The sequence below is a fragment of the Ammospiza caudacuta genome, chromosome Z, assembly GCF_027887145.1.
Source record: "Ammospiza caudacuta isolate bAmmCau1 chromosome Z, bAmmCau1.pri, whole genome shotgun sequence".
Taxonomy (NCBI): domain Eukaryota; kingdom Metazoa; phylum Chordata; class Aves; order Passeriformes; family Passerellidae; genus Ammospiza; species Ammospiza caudacuta.
Window position 1 is genome coordinate 52043015 of NC_080632.1, and position 20349 is coordinate 52063363.

At 39.4% G+C, this 20349-nt stretch overlaps 1 protein-coding gene across 1 annotated transcript; it reads left to right on the forward strand.

The window, feature by feature from the left end:
* Positions 1–1787: 1787 nt before the first annotated feature.
* CDC20B (cell division cycle 20B) lies at positions 1788–19019 on the forward strand. The gene is given in 13 exon segments (XM_058824406.1): positions 1788–2286; positions 2966–3010; positions 3013–3074; positions 6908–6990; positions 9605–9702; positions 11115–11295; positions 11297–11339; positions 12212–12269; positions 12272–12299; positions 14815–15043; positions 16030–16155; positions 18637–18664; positions 18883–19019. Coding segments are annotated over 13 exon segments (1617 nt in total).
* Positions 19020–20349: the final 1330 nt, after the last annotated feature.

A 20349-nucleotide genomic window follows, 5' to 3' on the forward strand; every position in this document is an offset into this window, starting at 1 on the left:
TCAGCTGCTGTGGGATCACAGACAGCTGTGCAAAACTCTTTTCAGCACATGGAGCAGAGAAAAACTCCTTGGTAATAGGCTGTCCTAATAAAGGAAGATAATATAATGTGGATTTTTTTTTTTTTTTTTTTTTGCATTGAGAGTGGGGATGATAATGGAAAATGGGTTGCTTTCTTAATTGCTACTGGCTACCTGGCAATGAGCTGTACTGAGATGGTAAGGTTGAAGGTCTGCATGAGAGAAGAATTAGCTGAAAGTCTCAGATCTAAGCCAAGCCCCAGTGGTGTTTTGCTGCTTGTGAGTCTCTGCTTACTCACTCTCTCTCCCAGTGCAAACCACCATGGAAGAGTCATTCTGCCTCAGTTGGTTTTCTTCATCACCCTGATCTTTTGCTGCACTTAGATGATGCATTTTAAGGGATGGCAATAGAAAGGGCTTTTCTGAACGTAAAACCTGGAGTCTGTTTCTTTCCTTTTGATGTCTTCAGTACTACTACCAGTATCACTCATATGTACAATATCATAGTGGTGGGTTCAACTCTTTCTATAATCTCTAAATAGCTAAAATCCACATTCATTTTGTTTAACAAGTTTATAGGGAGAGCTTCACACTTTTCTACAAAACAGAGATGCTTGGGAAACACTGTGAAATTTCAGTATTTGTATATGAGGACATGTTGGGCTTTGTCTCTGCCTGGCAGTGAGGCCTGTGAGCAGGGTGTTTTGATGGTGAGGAAGAAAACACACATAATTGTGTGCTGAAATGAGCAAAGCTGTACTCAACAAGCAAGCACAGGTGACTAATGCTGACCTTCAAGGCAAGAACAAAAGTGTTTGGTTACAGAAAATCCATGTAACATCCTGATGTCTAAGCCACATCTCAAGTGTTTGCAATTTGCATCTATTTATTTCAGAACAAAATAAAGCAAACAAAACCCCCCTTAATATATTATAATACTGGTGTTCCTAATAATTACCCAGAAGCACATTATATTAACTATGTCTCCTTTTGTTAACTAAACCTCAACTAAAACCTTGCTCAAAATCTGTTTGAAACCCAAAATATGTTGTTTAATATTGTCTGGGCTCTTACATTTTAATAATTTTTCAGATTTTATTGTTTTCTGACTCGAATTGCTCTATAAATGAATTTGAACAAATGCAAATAAAAAAAACCAATTTAATCTTTACTTAGTATCCCTTAATATATAAAAAATACAAGATAACATTAAAAAGTATAATGGCATGAATAAGCTGCAGCGGTGGTGAGAAGGTTCAGGAATCAGAAGAGATCTAAGTCCTCTTTCATGGGTGGAGGTCAGAGAACCTGCCTGGCTCCAGGCAGACAACCAGTCCTTCTCTCAGGAGCCACCAGACCCCTAAACCTACATTGCTATGTGGCTGAAGGTGCCTTGGATCGTCAAAAGCCCTGTGGGGGCACTGTCCCTGGAAGTGTTTAAAGAAACACTAGGCATGGTACTTAGTGCCATGGTCTATTGACATGGTGGTGTTCGGTTATAGGCTGGACTTGATGATCTCAGAGGTCTTTTCCAACCTAATTGATTCTGTGATTTTCTCACAGGAGCATGCTGCTGTCGTGAAAGGAGAGCTGTACCCACAATTCCCATTTCCAGCATGCAGACAGCGTAGGGCAGCAGGCCGTACAGACAGCCAACACTGAGTGGGGTGAAAGGATGAAAGGAAAGATGAAAAAACGGGTCTTATCCCTAGCCAAGAAGTGTCCTTGGCACACCAGCCTTTTTTTGCTGTGATGTGCGACACACAGGAATGGCTTTAAGTTCCATTGGACTGCAAGAGGCCACAGGGTCTTTACCAGCACCTTTACATCTGGAAAAGCTATCAACAACTGGCAGAAGGGTAGGAGAGCTCATGCAGGCCTCTCCTTGGCTTCCTTCTGCCTCTCCTTTATGGTGTGTGCGGCTCCTGCAGGCCCAGCCACAGCTGCAGGCCAGTCCGGAGGGAGGCCTGGCTTTTGCCTGGTGCGCACCCACGGCAGGAGGAGCAGGCCCCTTTCCTCTCAAAAGCCTGAGGCTCCATGAATTGACAAAGGGACACTGCCCAGGGCTCACCCGCACTCTACTCACCCTGGAAGGGATCTACTGGAGCGCAGATCAAACTTGCAGTACTCTGAGTCGGTCTGGAGGGCAGGCGATTGCAGGGGAGGCTGCTTCTCTCCGTCAGCAACAGAGGGAGCTGACGGAACATCGAATGAGCCCCGAGAGTGCTGGCTGCTGCTTCCAGCAGCGCCAGGGGAAAGTGGGGAAGGGTTTGCCTGCTGCATGTCCGCAAAGGGATTCCTGGAAGACGTAGGGAACTTTACATGGTTGACTCCTTGATTGTTCTATCGAAATATTTAGAAAACTAATAAAAGATGCTCCTACGTGCTCTGGATATGTTCCTAAGAGTATGGTCAGAAAGTGTAATTCTATCTTCTACTAAGGAGAATACCAGAGCTTTTCAGTAATGCATGCTCAGGTCTAGGAAACTCTGACTCTAAAACAGTCTGAAGTCTTTCTGTCCTCTAGAGCAGAAAGTTCTTCATGCTGCCTCCACAAGCAGTGCCGAAAGCCTGTGTGGTCCTGGGAAATCAGATGCTAATTTTCTAACAAGCAGGATTTTCTGTAACTAGTCAATAAACCTAAGGCCAGACACGAGCTGCAGTAGTAAGCAGGTATTCTTTATAAAGGGAGTGATCAATCTGATCTTGTTTAATAATCTCTTTTAGGATAAGATGAATAGTGCTGTAGAAATATCTCTTTTTCTCATTGACAGAAGGACAGCAGGGTGACTGCTCCAAATGTCAGTATTGGTGCTGTCCCACTTATTGTGCAGATCTGCTTTCTGAGTACTCTCTTACACAGTCAGTGCTATTCTAAAAAGTGCTTGACATATATTCCCATGCACAGTTTTAAAAGGAATTTTTTCCATTAAAACTGTTTTTACAGTGTCACCTCAGATGCCTAAGAAATTCTCTATGACAAAAACTACTCTACTAGCAGTCATGCTGCAACAGGTTTGGAGGGAAGGAATACCAGGAGAGCTGAAACACAAAAGGTGAGTTATGCCATATTCAAATGCACAGACAGGATATTTGCTTTGTCTTTGGCCTGGAATTAGTTACGAGGGTACTGCCTTATTGACATGGATAACAGTAACATGAGAAGGTCCATTTAGGAAATGTCTGCTGGAGAAAAGTTAGGAATAACTTTTTTGTTGTTTATTTGATTCAGCTTTTCTTCTTTTTCTCTAGGCTGTTATCCTGTAAACTAAAATCAAAACTAAACTAATGAAGCCCCCAAGATGGGTTTGTTACCTCTGAGAGAAAGCATATATTGAAATAAATATCCATGAAGAACATGAATGACTCAGTTTTCCACTTGCTTTAACAAGGACTGTGTCTGTAGGAGATAATTGTTTCAGTTCTTCAGGATGTAGCTGTTGATTTTGTCACACAGATAGAATGAGGTGCTATGAAAAAAATACCAAAAAGTTACCCAAAAGTACCTTTCTGAGAATATTGTTGTGAAAATAGGTTGCCAGATGTTGATCAAGGCTGAAAGAACACAAGGAATCTGCTTAACATGTGAAACAAAGACTTCAGAACACTTCCTGTTTAGGTGTTATTTTCTATTGCTGTATATTTTATCAGTTTATTCTTTGTAGTGAACACTGGCACACAATTTTTTTCTTTTTTTAAGGCAGTATCCATGCCTTTTTGGACCATAAATCTATGCTTTAGCTACCTGCCTTCATTAGTGAAAAAGTTTCTCTTCAGTACAAAATTGACTTCTTGTGTGAAGCATTGGTACTCACATTAGAAAATCTATTACCATAATATGACACAAAATCTCTACTTTACTGCTATCTCCTTGTGACTGTTCAAATATTAAGATGAAAACTTTTAGTCAGTGATTACAATTTCTCCTTTTCTTCCATGGATTGCACCAGTTCCAAAGTTATATGAAGAGGTTAGTAGCTGCTTTCCCATAATTATTCTTTTGACCATAACTATTGAGTGAACTTGCTTCAGAAATGCATACCTAGTCTTTTTCATGGCATTTTATAATTCTTAATTCATATAATTGAGAAGTTGCTGTGAGGATATTAAGCTGAACTTCTAACAAAAGGAGGTGATGTCAGCATTGATGGACTAATTAGGGTTGTTTGATGCTTTGTAATAGTGGCACTCTTGAGCATCTCTGGATGTTGGAAAGAGACCATGCTTTTATACTATTCTGGGAAATCTGATTCTTGGGACAATTACTTAATTTTCTTAATAAACAAACTAGTCTTGAAATTCTCCCTTTCAGGAGGAAACCGTGCTTTCTTTGCTCTCGCTCCCCTCCATCAACTGATTGGAGAATCAGTAAATTTTTTAACTCTTAAGATAAACAACCCAATTGTTTTAATAGTCTTAGGTCAATCTAGCCAACAGAGAAATTGAATGTAACTGCTCTTTTTTGATGAGATAATAAACTCTTTCCATGAAGTTATGTACAGAAAATATTTTTTTCTTATAATGGAACATCTTTTAGAAGATGAGTATGTGTTGTTCTGTTCAAATGGAGTAATAGAATTATTTGGGTTGGATGTGACATTTAAATATAATCTAGTCCAAACCACCTGCAGTGATGAGGGACATTTTCAACTTGATCAAGATGCTGAGAGCCCTGTCCAACTGGGCCTTGAATGTTTTCCGGGATGATGCATCCACCACCTCATCAGGCAACATATTGCACTACTTCACCACCCTCATTGTAAAAAATCTCTTCCTTATACCTCGTGTCAATCTCCCCTCCTTTAATTTAAAACCATTACCTCTTGTCCCATCACAACATGCCCTGCTAAAAGGCCTGTACTTCTCTTTCTTATCAGCCCCCTGTAAGTACTGAAAGGCTACATTAAGGACTCCCCAGTGCCCCTCCTTCAGGCTGAACAACCACATCTCTCTCAGCCTGTGGTCACAGAAGAGTGCTCCAGCCCTCTGATCACTTTTGTGCGTCTGCTCTGGACCCACAAAAGGTCTTTCTTGTGTTAAAGGCCTCGGAGCTGGACACAGCACTTGAGATGGGATCTCACCAGAGCAGAACAGAGAAGCTGATCACCTCCCTTAATTTGCTGGCCACACGGTTTTTGTGTGGCCCAGGATACAATTGGTTTTCTTGGCTATCACTGCCCATTTCCAGCTCATGTCCAGCTTTTATCCATCCATGCCCCCAAATCCTTCTGGGCAGGGCTGCTCTCAATCTGTTCATCTCCTAGCCTGTGTTGATACTGAGCTATGGGCAGCACTTTGAACTTGGATTTACTGAACCTCACGAGGTTCATGTGGATTCTGTGTAAACCTAGATTTATGCTGTGACTTATATGTAGAATCTGAGTTAGAGCAAACATGTTCAGAGTTCTAGATCCAGGACTACAACCTTTTACTAAATTTGTGATATGGGCATCTTTGCAATACGTTGTGGTATGAACAAAATGTAAGTTCTTCCTAAACCCATTTGAAAGTCTGTCTTGGCTAAATCCATATGAAAATCTACTTATCTTCTCAAATACAGTAATAAATGACTATTTACTTTGTGCAGCCTGTTAGTATAAAGGAATGGGATCTGTTGAGAATAGTCTGCTGAAAACAGAATCTTCTCACATACCAGTGAGTGTGTGTGGTCTCTCTGTGGGACAGAATATTACTTCCTTGCATACACAATCAATTTTCCACAGAAATGTCTGCACTAATTTTAGAGGGACACGTGTCCAAGCAATGTGATTAGCTTTCTGCCAAGTTGTCTGTATAAATCGTACAGAAAATGCCTCTCAAAGCTGAAAGCCTGCTGTAGAACAGCTGGAATATATAAAGGAGAAACACTTCTATTTTCCAGTTATGTTTTTCAAGACCTTTCTTGTCATGATTGCAGCAGGGTGTTGAAGAAGAGTGACACAGACTGTGCGTGGAAGGGCAGATTTCACAGACATTGGAGAGAAAGAATTCACTAATCTTGAATGGCTGGTAAAAATATCTACTGCATTTCCACATTACTATGTATAAATAATTACAGAACAAGCAGAAAGTTGACATCAGAGGAGTCATCTCAGTGACCATTGTGAAGAAATGCATATTATTAGGAATTGATGAAGATATTTCTGCCTGTGTGAGCGGATCTGATTCTTTGAATCTTGGTTAAAGATGTAATGATTCAGATCTCTTTCCTTATTTTTGCTGCATCATCTCTTTCTTTCATACGCAAGGAAATGTTAATGTAATTTTTAAGGTCATATTCCTCAGACATACCTTGTAGCTATTTTCCACTTTATATTGTAGCCCTGGTTTAGGGAATGGGATCATGGAGTGGAGTGTCTGTGGGCCTGGTTTGAGGGAGGACTCTGACATCCAGGGGGTGTGATGCTGTAATCAATGGCCCTGCAGTGTGTGCACCACAGAACTGCTCTTCCCTCACAGACACATTTATTGACTGCATCCGGGAAATGTCCCTGCAAGCTCATAACAGTAGCCCAAATGCCAGTTCAGAAGAGGACAAGAGGTCACTAAGGTTTGACAGGTAACCCAGGCAGTAATCCAGGTTTGGACCTTCTTCCACTGCTAAGGTGGCCTTGTTCAAAGAGCTTTGTTAAAGTGTGTGTGATCATTAGCAGTGAAACCATGTATTATGGAAGGAAAAATATCTTGAGTCTCTCAGGTTACAGCAATATGATTTGAACATGATTTGATATTCTGTATTTGTTATTCATTTCCCATCCCAGAGACAGGCTGTTTTGAGGCTTTTATGTAATGACTATTGAGTCCTCTGATGGGATTGGTGTTGTCCACAATATTTAAATATGTTTTTCAACTGACTTCTTAACTCAGTCAAATTTTCACTTCAGCTTAGCTTCCAATGGTTCCAGAGGTTGGATATAGCATTGCAGAAAGTGGTGATGTGAAGGTCTGGGAAAATACTAGTTGCATCTGGAAAGATACCTTCCAATTTTCAGGCATACTGAACAATAAGACAGTACAGTCTGCATCTACACTGGAAAAGCAAGTGCATCTACCTCTTCCAGTAAGTGTTACCCAGTAATACAAAGTGGCTGAGAGCTACCTGCCCACAGCTATTTCTAGAGTTCTCACAACCTCTGAACACAGTATTCCAGCTTTTTCAGTGTGGTTAACTCCTAGCATCTTACCTGGCTCTCCTTTGGCCCACATCCAATACACTGGTGGTCCTAAAACATTAATTTCATTTAGCTTTTCTGTTTCAGGACACTACAAGCAGTATAGGGTTGTGCTGTGGAAGGGGCAGGGGATATATGTTATATGGACTGTGGAGTACCTGAGATCAGTGCATGCAAAGGTACTGGAGTTTTGTTGCTCTTGCCTGCAGGGAAAGGCCAAACTTTCCCTAGCACTGCTGCTGGTTTCATCTGTGGAGGAGTTGGTGATTTACTACATAAAATGACCTATGATTGACTGGGCATTAGGGGGTGTGAATGATCAAGTGATTTGAAAACAGGGGGAATCTGAAAAGAAATTGTACAGGTATTCCCATACTTATTTGAGTGTGATACCATTCATTAAAAATCAGAATAATATTTTGGTGTCTTCTGCCTTGGAAAGATGATTTGTTTTGGTGCTCTGGCTATTTCTCTTTATCAATCTGGATTTCACCCCTTGTAGAAGAAATTGGGGTTTATGTGGTAGATTTGTATTTTCTTTTGTTGCTTTCTTCAGCGCAAATAAGCCTCATTTCAGAGCAGTTAATAGCAACAGTACAAGGAAAAATCCCAGTGTTTTTTTCTCTTGATGACAGATGAATACAGGCTTTAAGAATATCAGGTTTGATGCCACCCACCTATTGTTAATTGAGTAGTTTGATGGGATAGTACTGACAACTTATCACTTCCTGAGTTTCATTTTGAGAATTGACACAGGCATGTGAGTGCCAAAATCTTACCAAAAGTCAGTGATATTCACCACTATCCAGGCAAAATAACAAAATGGCACAATGAAATTTAATTTCCACTCAGAAATGCCTGTTAACTTATGCCTGTTATGCATATTAACGTGCCTGTTGTGCATATTAATGTACCCATGAAGTAGGTGGATAAAGCTGAAAGGGTAACCAGTATGATTTGGGCTAGATGAATTACTCACAAGAGAAGAGAATGCTGAAATGAGTTAGAGACGATTTAACCTGTTACTGTCTCATTCCATATTACCAGCTACCAGCATTAAAGAAGAAAATTGTATACAGAGTTTCAGAAATGTGACTATTCATTGAATATTACAATTAAGTGCCCTAAATTTTATGAATTATTTTACTTGTTGGGATTCAGAAAAAGCCTTTGAAAATTTTTCAAAAGTAATAAAAAAATCTAGATATTAGAAATACAGTTTTTTCTGTACTGCAAAGTTTCATTTCAGTAATGTTAGACCTTTTTAGGGTTAGAATGCAGTGTTACAAAGCCCATTGTGCAGACCTGAGGTCATTCCTGCAAACCTTAATTAACTCCACAGAATTTTAGACACATAAGAAAATTACTGTAATCCACTTGCTCATCTTTAGAAAGAAGGAATACTACAACTAAGAGGAGAAACATTTGCAGCCTGTCCAATTGAATTTTGGAATAGGGGATAAGGTTAAGGACAGAGTATGGAAGGGATTTATAATGTAATTTTTCCACAACTGTCACTGAAATTTTATGTAGGATGTGTATGTGTATATTTACAGAGTACAAACATTTTATCAGCGTTGAATTATTTTTTGAACCAGAGAGGTTAGTTGTAGAGATAAGTATAATATTCTGCCCTTGAAGCTTTTAAGTTTCATTGTAATTACTACTTTCTGGGGAATAATTTGAAGAAGGAAAGTAAAACACAGAGAAAATTGCAAAAATGTGGGTCTTCAGCATTTTGCTCTATATACTATAGCAATATAATTTCTTACACATAAAAATCTAGCATTAAATTGTTAAAAACACTAATGATCTGGCTTTTTTTCATAGTGCTGAGGAATCTTTGCAGCCTAATGTAGACAGTGACCACAAAAGATGACTCTTCTTTCTCACACTTGTATTGGCTTTTGTTTCTCGTTACTGTGCTGTCATGAGCTCACTGTGGTGTGACCGAAGGGCGTTTGCTTTAAAAACCTTTTCCTGTGGTTAGGTGTCAGTGGGGCAGACATTTGTGGGGAAATAAAGCCCAGAGAGTAAAAGAATAAATTACTGTATAAGGGGTTTTGGAGCAGGACAGCACACAGGAACAATTCTGCTGCTAGCAAATTCTGCAAAAGGCAAAAAAAGAGAAAAACCACCATATTTTATATTAATTATTAAACAAAATACAGTGGAGCCTATTCTTAGCTGTACCTGGCTAAATGCATGGGGGTTTCAAAAAGCTGTTGAAATGTGGCTTCTCCCTAGTCTAGTGTGTCCAGTTTTTTGAGCCTACCCAGAATGAATTAGGCCCTTCAAGCCTCCTCTGAGGTGTGTAGAGGCAAATATAATGAGAATGTGAAAGGCTTAGGCCTTTGAAAAGATGGTGGTGCTTTTTTGTGTTACTGATTTATGTGTGGTGAATCTTCAAATGCAGGATGTCAAGAGGGGACCCAAAATGAGCTGAGGAGTGTTACCACCATGAAGCCATCCACACCTTTGGAGCAAGAAGTGAGGCTTCATACTACTGACTGCAATGATTAAGTTAATTCCTCCAATGTGTTAGTTTTTTTCACAGACTGTGAATTCTTCTGTGTATTTCAAGAAAGATGGTGATGTGTCCCCTTCACATAAAATGGAAAAGCAGCAGGATGTAACTCTCATACACCTTCCTTCAGCTATAGATCTCAATACAGCTTTTAAATCAAATAGATCTACCTCCACTTAAAATTAAGTTAAATGTTTCAGCAATCAGCCTTGGCTGTCTAGCAGCCAGTAGCCACAGCAGCAGTTTCACTGAGTGGACTTTGAAATATCTTTTTTTGGAAGATAGCAGTGACAACATTTGTGGTTTGGGTGACACCTTGTAAATTCTCACTCATGTCTTTTTGGAGAGGACGCAAAAATTAAACACTCAAAAGTTACACACGTAAATCTTAGGTCTGAAGATTTTGAGTACTTCATAAGATCTAACAAACTATTTATGTATATGCATTTATAATTGTCTCTGGGAAGACTTTTTCAGCATAGCTTTGCAAGTGCCCATATATACCCATGAACAGGATAAAGGTTCATGTTCATGTATATATCATACTGATATATACATGAATACACTGATAATGCACAAGGTGCTGAGACTGACAACATTAACAACAGTGGTCTACAGAAATGATTTCTGCTGCAACAGTCAGGTCTATAATTAAACAGGCTGATGGATTCAGCTGCTCTCCAGAGAAATTTCAGTCACCAAAAAAAGATGCCAGACCTTGGATTATGGTAGCACATCCTTTGCTTTGGGGTCATGCAAAATGAGAATGTTCTGGTTTGGTATTAAATGTCGTACACCATCTGCTGCTGACTTACATGACATAACAGGGTGTTCTGAAGCTAATTATTACAGAGATTTGTGTTGCAAGTGCAGTGTGCCCTGTTTCAGGGACAATGGAGGCAGTACTCCCACTCCATTTACTGAGCAAGCCCTGAAGATGAGGAGCAGAGTTTCCTTAATAACTTTTTGCATTTTCCCCTACCATTTGCAGGGTAAATGTTATCATTAACTCAAAGATGGTGGACAAACTGTATCATATAGACTCTGTCCTATGTGTCAGTCACAAGAATCACCTTAGAACAAGGGTGTTTTTGGGTCTGTATCTGTTGGAGAAGGAGTCTCATTTCTGGTGGAAGAAGTTAGGGTGAGTGATGTGGCAGAGAGATTAAAAAATTTTAGTGGGTAAACTGTAACTCAGATGCTGTTGTGTAAACATATACATTTGAGGAGATTAGACTTACAAAGACCTGGGCTTGTCAGAGGTATTCTCCTTCATGTAAGTGGAATGCTTGCCAGTAAAGGTTTCGTAGAAGAATTCTCTGGATGTTTTTCCATAGTCTCTCTCCCCCAAACATAGTGCCCCTTACCCCAGCTTATTATCTACTGGTTTTTTGCAGTAATTTTTAGTAGCTTTCTTCTAGAGCTAAACATGCTGGGCTGGAGCCTTGAGAATCTCATTCCTATGCCTGTCGGACCTGCTGCACATATCTGGAATGGACAAACTCTTGATTTGAAAGCTGTTGAAAGCATTGATTTGAATTCCAGTTCCAAACACATTTTATGTCTGGCTTGGATGAAAAGGAATATCCCTTGCATTTTGGATGAGTGATTGAGAAGTGCAAGTACTAGATAACTTACTTTTTTTTGGTCTTTCTCCATTTTTAGCTAAAGTGGCTACCAAACTATTTGATACTGGGTTTTTTTTTAATGGAAACAAATTGAGAAGGTTGACTAGACTATGGAAGAACTCTGCTGAAAACATATGTAGCACTTCCCAGTGTCATAACCTACCTTAGTGAACATCCACACCTAGTGACATCCAGAATTAGCTGCGTGCAATGAAGCTCCTAAAACAAAAAAAGCTGATGGCTGAATTAATGGTGCAGTTTTCCAGTGACAGTCAGATTATTTTTCCATCAGTAAGAGGAACTCCCATTAAATTATTTTGTTTAGCACAGGCTATGTTTTTCTTGTATGTCTTTTGCTAAGATCACTCTAGCTGTCAATGTCTTTACAGTTCAATCCAAAACACTCCTTATAGGTTCACATTTGAGAATTTGACTTCAATCTGATTATACACACTTATCTGTGCCTACTGTTATGCGACACTACTACTAACAAGAGGATTTTTTGTGCCTGTAGCTGAGATGCTAAGATAAGTCCTGGCCCTACCTGCTGCAGTCATGAGTCAGAAATCTGAAGGCACTGAAGTACAGTGCTTCCATGTATGAACTCACAAAGACTGACATGTAAATAAATAGCTTTAAACTCACAGGTATGTACCTCTTCAATTCAGTCTGACTTCTGCATCACTGATAAAGGTATTGAAATTTGGAAGTACTCATGGTCTTACTTGTGAAATAAATGAGCTTCAAGTTTTCATTATGTCAGTTCATAACTGGGGAGTGGCCAAATTGTAAACAAATGAAAGGAACAAATTTTTCTTTCTTCCTGCTGTCAAATTTTTTATTTCTTGTTTGTTTTGGATTGGCAGTTGTGAAACATTGAAACCAGAAAGAGGCTGAGAAATATGTTTGGCCACCTGTCTGTAATTGAGGCTGGAATAATTGTGTTCTGAGCAGGTGAGCAGTAAAGTCTATTCCCAGAAAGAGCCCTGCTGCTTTTACTCAGGCAGATGACTCATTCATTTTAGCTGATTTTCTTGGCTTTGTTCAAATGTGATTTACCTCTTCCCCCATCTCTCCCCCCCATCTCAGAAATCAGTAGTAGATTTATATGACAGGAAAGCAGCCAAAGAGGATTTAACCTGTTTCTGCAGTCTCTGTTTCTTATTCTCTTCCCAAAAATCTGTCACCACTTGCAGAATTTCACTATGCCTTGGAGACTGTGACTGGCTTTGTGCAAAGCCCAAGCTTGAAATCGTTTTGTGTCCCGTGGGTCTGAACTTCAAATACCATGGCCTGCCCAGTGCTGGGGAAACAGTGTGTGACTTAGATGGCCCCACCATTGATATCAAGACTCCATCTGTCTTCCCAAATGCACAGCAGAGCAGGGCTGTTAGGAGCTGCACATCTCTCTAGCTCTCTAGTTGTACACACTCTCTAGCTCTCTGCAAGCAAAAGGCCAGCTCATTGCTATCTGCAACCCAAGAAGGGATGGAATGGTTGACCTTTGCATTGTCAAGGGTGTATTTTTAGTAGCAGGTGAATATTTTGCATTTAGGTATCATTTCAGTATGTGGGCTCAGATGACAAAGATCAGATGTATTCTTGTGGTTTTTTTTCCATCCCACTTTCTGTTTCAGATCTTTGACTCTCACATGAAGGGGCTGAGGAGAGACTTGTGCATGATGAATACCTCTGTGATTTTAAAATCATATGTTAGTGTTCTGTTTTACTTAAATAGAAAGATAATAGCGAGGGTAGGCTGACTTTATTGTTAACTCACAATGAAACTAGTATCTCTTGATAAGAGCAGCAGTGGTAGATTTATGTTTGGTTTCACAAGATGTTCTGGTTGTGATTGTATGAGGTCTGCAAGGTGGAGGTGCAAGGAGGTACAGGCATACCACCTGAACAAACAGTTAATAAACTGCAGTTGCAATTGTGCTGTGTGGGTTAGGTTACAAGGATGCAGGTGTAACATCCTGCCAGTGCCAAGTGGCATAACCTCACTGCAGTAAGAAATAGTTTGGGTTCACATTTCCTCCTGGCCAAAGCAGTGAAAACAACAGGAACTTCGGAGCAGAAATTGATGACAAAATTCAGTGTGAACCTGTGAACTACAGTTATGGTTGATGCCTTAGGTTTTATTTTACTAGGTGTGAAATTAACCAGATAATTCTAATATTAGTGCAGAGTTAAAATAACTGCACAAGGAGAAAAAAAAAAGTACATGGAGTTAATATTAATTATTACTAAAATTAGAGCAACATTCTTACACTGAACTTCGCTGTGAAGTTTCCAAAGTATCAATTGACTTTGGGATTACATTGTAATTGTTGTGGTTAAAAATAGTCCAACAGCGCATCATCATGAATCTGTAAATAAATTTCAGTACCATAAAGTCCATTACACAAGCACAACACAAGGACATATCTTGCAGTAAGTCAGGCTTGTGTGTGCATTTTCAGTGCTTCTAAGTAATTCAATATGTATCTGAAAAACCTTTAACAGTCATTGTGGGAAAGTTTCCAGTTACTAACCCTTATTAATATAATTAAAATCCTTAAATAAATCTATTGCAATAATGTCATATACCTGTTTCTCAGATACCTAAAAGGATTGTATTGAACTTGGTGATTTTATTTCAGCATTGTACTAGTTTTAAGTGTGAATTTCAGCAGGAATCTCTTCTGATTTGTCATAGGATTAATGTAAGTAATATTCATAAAAAATGGCAAAATGTATTGCAAGGTATTTTCAGTATTTTCAGTTCAACTCCCATATTAATGTGCAAAAGCCATATCTAGGAGCTAAACTTTGTCAGTAGCAGTGCTTCCAGGCAGGGTATTCCTTCCTGACTTTGGTAGACTGACACTGGAACAGAGTATTAGACTGATGATATTGTAGAACTGTGAATCCATTTCCTAGCAAGCAGCTGGTGCAGCAGTGTCAGGCTGTGCAGATTTTTCTAAAGCCTTGGAGTGGGAGGGAGAAACAAGGCAAGGGAAGGGACAGAACCAAAGAATACAGGTAACTTGCCAGAAAGCCCTTTAGCAGAACAATGCAGTTTTACACCGCCTCTCAGTTGGGCATGGAGTCACACCTGGCTTTGGCAAAAATCACCTAGTGAAAGGGTTTTTCATGGAGAACAGGCAATAGTTTACATCAAATGGCTCAGCAGTTGAACAGAGTGTAGATTAGTGGCATAGACTGTGCTCGTGGAAAAGAAACGTGAGAGTCAGCAGGTGTTCCACCTGGCTGGAATGGGGCAGCTGCTTGGCTCCTTCCTGCTGTCAGGCACCTCTGCAGCCAGGGTGTGCTTTGGTGGCTGTTCTGTGCTTCCTCTTACTGAAACACTGCTGTTCTGCTGCTTCACTCTGATGTGGTTTGCTTCTGAAGAAACACTGGTGTGATGGAGTTGCTTTTCATGTTCCATTACCATTAAATCTATGCTGTCTGTTCTCGTCTGCAGTGGTTCACTACTAGGATTTGCCCTTCACTCTGAAGTTCAGAGTGCTCAGCACCGTGTTGGGATTCTTTGTCAAAACAAACAAATCATTTGCAGCCTGAAATTTTCACTAGCCAACATGTTGCTGGCAATTTGGTCTAGAGGCGGTACATTGAATATCTGGCCTAGCAGCCCTGGGGTGAAATTGCAGTTGCAGGCACTGAAAACCATACGTCCTTTCTTAGCAGTTAAAGCATATGAAGAAGGCATGTTGCTCAGGCAAATTATCTCAAATTATCTCACTGATGTCTATTAGTGTCTTCTGTCCGTAATGCTATTAATTTTAAAACCAATTCTCTTAGTAGGTAAGCTTGCTAGGGCTTTGATACTGGATTAGTAGGCCTTTGTAAATATATTGCCAAACAGAAATAATGTTTATCACAATTTCTTGTATCTATGTATCTTCACAGAAAAGTTTGGTGGTGTAATGCTTACAAGTTTGCAAACAAGATATTTTGATTTTTGGGGTTTTGGAAAACTACCTCTGCTGCAATAATTTAATATATGAGGTTACTTTTGCCCTCCTGACCATGTTTTCATGCCATTGTTGGTGACAAATAATCTGAAGAAGGAAATTTTAAATAAAATTATTTAAGATTCTTTATGTAGTGTCTGTCTGTGTGGGAGATAGGTCAGGTAATACTATTAAGAGGCAGAAGAGTAGAGTATTTACAAGATGCTTGTTCTCCCAAAAGAATCTGAGGTTGGACTGTAGTGCTGGGGTTAAAGGATCAGGGAAATTTATTGAAATATGTGAAACTGAGCTCTGAGAAGTTTTCTTCAGGTAGATTTTGGGCCTTAGACATATCCTGGAAATATCCTGGGAGAAACCAGTTCTCTTGTAAGCCCTGTAGGCCACTTTCCTTAGACTTCTGTGACGGCTTGGCTTAGGCAAGACTCTATCCTACTCGGTTCTTCTGTTCTGATGTGTGAGTCTGTGGCCTCTGAAGGGCAAGCAGAGAAGTTGTAGTTTCATGAGGGTGTGTGGAACAGTGTAGGCTGTGAAACAAAGGCAAGGGAAGCAGCATTGGGAGTTCTGGGATTCTACTCTGCCCAGAGTGTAGATGCTGGGTGCTTGTAGTAGTTCATTTTAACAGCTAGACTCCAAGCTAAAATGCCTCTATTCTTCCATCTGACCTCCTAATCTATTCTGGCATCTGTTTTCTTTTTATTGTTTAGGTTATGACCTGGTGTCCTTGGCAGTCGAAAGTCCTTGCTACACGAGGTGGAATGAAAGATGGGATTTTGAGTGTCTGGCATATGAATTGTGAGAAAATCATCCAAAGTGCAATTACAGATTCACAGGTGAAATGATGAAATGTCTGCATACTTCGGCTATGTTCTTTTTGTATAGCTGTGTTGATTTGGCAAACTGCCACTGACTTTGAGGGTGGTTCAGCAGTGAGAGGAACAGCAGGATTTTCTCTGGATGTGCAATTGTGCTGTTCTCAGCTCCACCATGTGTGATTGACTCAGAAGCAGTTTGTTGTTTCTCATTCACCACTTCTGTCTCCGTGCAGAAGTGATGGAAGAGGAGACAGTTTTGAAGCCAGACACTTTTCATCGTCTTTCCTTGCTGGCAATGACAGTCTTGGCCAAAACTCTAAATGCAGAGAGAATGATGAAGGGGAAGAAAAGTTCCCAGAGCACTAGGGTGAGGAGAGGTGTAAGAGTCAGAGAAAAAACATCTGCTTTCTGGAGTTTGAATATTAGGAGACAAAGGAACAGGTTCTCAGCTGTAGTGGAGCAGCATAATTTGGTTTGCTGGAGCTATTACAGCGTAGCTAAGGATGTGTTTTGAGGGTTTTTTTATACTAATAGGTAGTTACCATGTTTAGATAGAACAATAAAGCAACAGTACGTTGAAGAGTTGAAAACAAGTAAATGGCCCTTCTAAATAAATAGATGATTTTGCATCTCATGATGTAAGGATACTGAACCAGCTTTCAAATGATGTCTAAACCAAATCTCCATGTATTATTTAAACATGTCTGTGCTTTGATGAAGGATTTTGTTGTGAATAAATGTGTTGCAGAGTGTTTCCCTTGCACCCTGACAGAGAAACTGGAGTTCCTTATAGCTCTGTATTGTTCCATGGTGCTGTAGGGCGACATCATATGCAGAGGTTGTTTCTTGCTAAGCCTCCTCGTCTCTGGTGTTATTCATGAACAGAAAAGACCAGATCATTGCTACACAGACATATTCCTGCTTATGAAGACCCCTAATAACTCACTGTAAGAAATTAAATACAGGGAAAAATTGTGGAAGTATCAAGATACAATCAGAATAAATGCTGTGGTGGATGATTGCAACTTAGATGGTTCTAAGTCAACCTCAGACACTTTTAACCACATAAGTTTTACACCCACAGAAATGATCTGACAAACTGTAACTGAATTTCATTTTATAAACCTCTTGCAAATGCTGAAGACCCCAGCTAAGAATGAGGACCTATCAGCACCAGTTGAGCACTTAAACCCAGAAAACTCCACCCAAAAACCCATGCAAATGAGTAATTTCAGCTTGTCTGATTTGTCTCTATTGCCCTCCACTACTTTTTGACTTAAACTGTAAATTAAATTTCAATCAGTGTTACGGACAGTTTTGGGTGCCTCCAAAGATTATAACTCAACATCCTCCCTCAGAGTTGTTACAGACACTGAACAGACACAGCATAAGGAATTCACCGAGTTGTAAAATCTCAATCCTAAATATTGACAAAGATTCTGTATATTTCAATAACTTAAGAAGGAGCAAAGCTAGAAAATTGATCTCTGCTAAAATAATTTAGTGGTGTTGAAATTAAAATAAAGAAGTTTAGCAGGAACTCATGTAGCTCAGCACCAGGACAGCAGGTATTTTCATTTAGCCATAGTGTTTCCAGTGAGCCACTCTATCAGCTTCACAATTTAAGGGCAGACGTTGCATTGGCAGCAGTGACCTTCATTAGGTGTCACAGGGCTGCACAGTTCCTCACATGTTTGTCCTTGTAGTATCTTGAACTAGAAGAGTGCCATTCTCTTGTGTCCATGGGGAACTCAGGTACGAGTGATGGGAGGACACAGGTCGCTCACATTCATTTTAGCACGTCACACATGACTTCTTACTTTCGTGCTTCCTTTTAGGATGTGGTTTATATGTTCTGCTTTAGAAACTACTACTCAGAAGATTTTTTTTCTCTTGGGGGTTTAGCCTACCAGTGTGACTGCCAGTAACTGACCCAGCCAGAAAAGACAAAGTCCAGTAACTTCAGGGAACAAAGCTTCAAATTTCTCTTGCTGCCATGTGCCTAAAAACCTCACGCATTTTCCTGGCATTGGCATAGCCCTAAAAGGTACAAGAAGTCTATGAGGTAAACGCAGTTCTTGAGAGTCTCAATTGAGTTACAGATTTCTCCTGCCTTCAGTTCAAGTTCAGTGTCTGCTTGTGGATGAGATTTTTCAACAACCACGTTAATGAGTTTGGTACATTCTTTGTGCTGCTAGACTGGGTAGCTTTCTGCTTTCCATGTGTAGCTCCCAAGTTTTACTACAACTGCAGACAAACTGACAACACAGTTCCACTAAATGGCTTAGTGGAGTCACTGTTATAAGATCTCTTTAGCAGTGATAACTGAGCAGCTGGAGACAGTATCTCATTATTGGATCAGCTGCTGTGAGCTGTCTGCAAGGCCTGTGCAGCCGGATGGAAAGGCTCAGCAGTGAGAGACATTACCAAGCACAGATGAGATTGACATTGTGAATGCATGGACAATAGTAGTTCAGGTTCAATGTGTTCCTTTGGCAGAAATGTCTCCTCAAAGTGGTGCAGACAGGTAAAGCCTACTCCCTATTAAGAATATATTTCCTTTGGCTCCTTATTAATATGAAAACAGTCAATAGAGGATGATAGCTTCCCACATCCTATGCAGAATGTTTCTCTGCTGCAGTAAAGTGGAACAAGCCATAGTGTGGGTGGTGAAAATGACTGGCATAATCAGTGTAGAATTCTGATATAACTTTCCTTTTCTTTTGTACATGTTTTATTTTATAGGTAACAAAGGGAAAGTCTTGCATATAACCCTGAGCTCAGATCAGAGTAGGTTCATTTTTGTGGCAGTGGATGGGATGTCTTGTCTGTGGAAACAACATGGGTCTGGGGAGAGCATGCACAGCAACAAAGCTTTTTAATAACAGTTATTTGAGCTCATTCTTGTGACTTTTTTTCTTGAAAGTCAGTGATTAATATATTCAGCCCATTCAATAATTCAAAATATATGTCTTCTTTCCAATAAAAACATGACAAAGGACAGTACAATTTTATTTAAAAGAACAAAATTTTCTTATCAGTCTATTATGTGAAATGTTAGTAGCTTGTCTTAACCTAAAGGAAAAATATCCTAACTCTGAAGAATAATGTAATGTATATTTCAATTATATTAGCAAACATGGAAGGAATCCAACTGTGCAAAGCACTAGCATAAAGTGTTAGGTCCTGCTTTTATCTTTGATTCTTGCAATAAATTTTACATTACCTTAGCATCCCCACTGGTAACCACATACTAATTCATATATATTGTCTTGAATTATTCAAGGACTATGATGAGCAGAGACCAGTTCAGGCCTTGTTCTTTGTATCACATAAATTGTCTTATGGAATCTGTCTAAATACTCCTTGAGTTCTACCTTAAGTATGTAATTAAATAGAAATTATTTACAGGGAATTGTTTATTGTTTTCATAGTGGTAATGATAATTAACATAATTAGGAAAATGTCTTAACTAGATTTTTAATTGCTTCCTTTCCTTAAACCCACCAACTATATTTGACAGTGATTTAAAATACAAAAAATTGCATAATAATTCTATTATTATGCATAGTTATGTAATAAGTTAATTAAGAATTCAGATGGGCATAGGAGCATGCTGTTTGGGCTGAACACAACTGTTAGTTCATTTCATAAGGGTGCCAATTCAATTCTGGTTGCCAGCAAATAGTGCAGGTGTCATCATATTGTGAATTTTATTTAGTGCTCACAAAGAATAAAACCCTTGGACATTAACATATATTTGCCTTGCAAGATAGGGCCTCAGAAGGTATTCAGATACAGATGAGTAGTGCTATTCATTGTGTTCTGCCTACAAACACCTTTGGAGCTTTGCTTTCATTGTTAGGAATGATCAGAGGCAAGGGATAAGGATTCATTCTTGCATTTTTATATTAAAAGCCCTCTGAGCTCAGAAACTTGTATTGTTTGGAGTCCTTTTATTTATTAATTTTTTTTTTCACAACTGAAAATTTATTTAGAATATTTCCTGTAGCTGGGAAAGATTAGGATATTAGGGGACTAGGGCAGTGCTAGTCTATGAAAAATAACACTGTGGTCAAATGCATGAAAAGAAACAGACAGGGGCATAAGTTGTCTCTGTAAATGAATGTGAAACTATCATGTCTTTAGTTCTCATGATTTTTAAGACCTCATCTTCTGCTGCTCGCAAGTTATGTGGTCGCTAACTTTAGC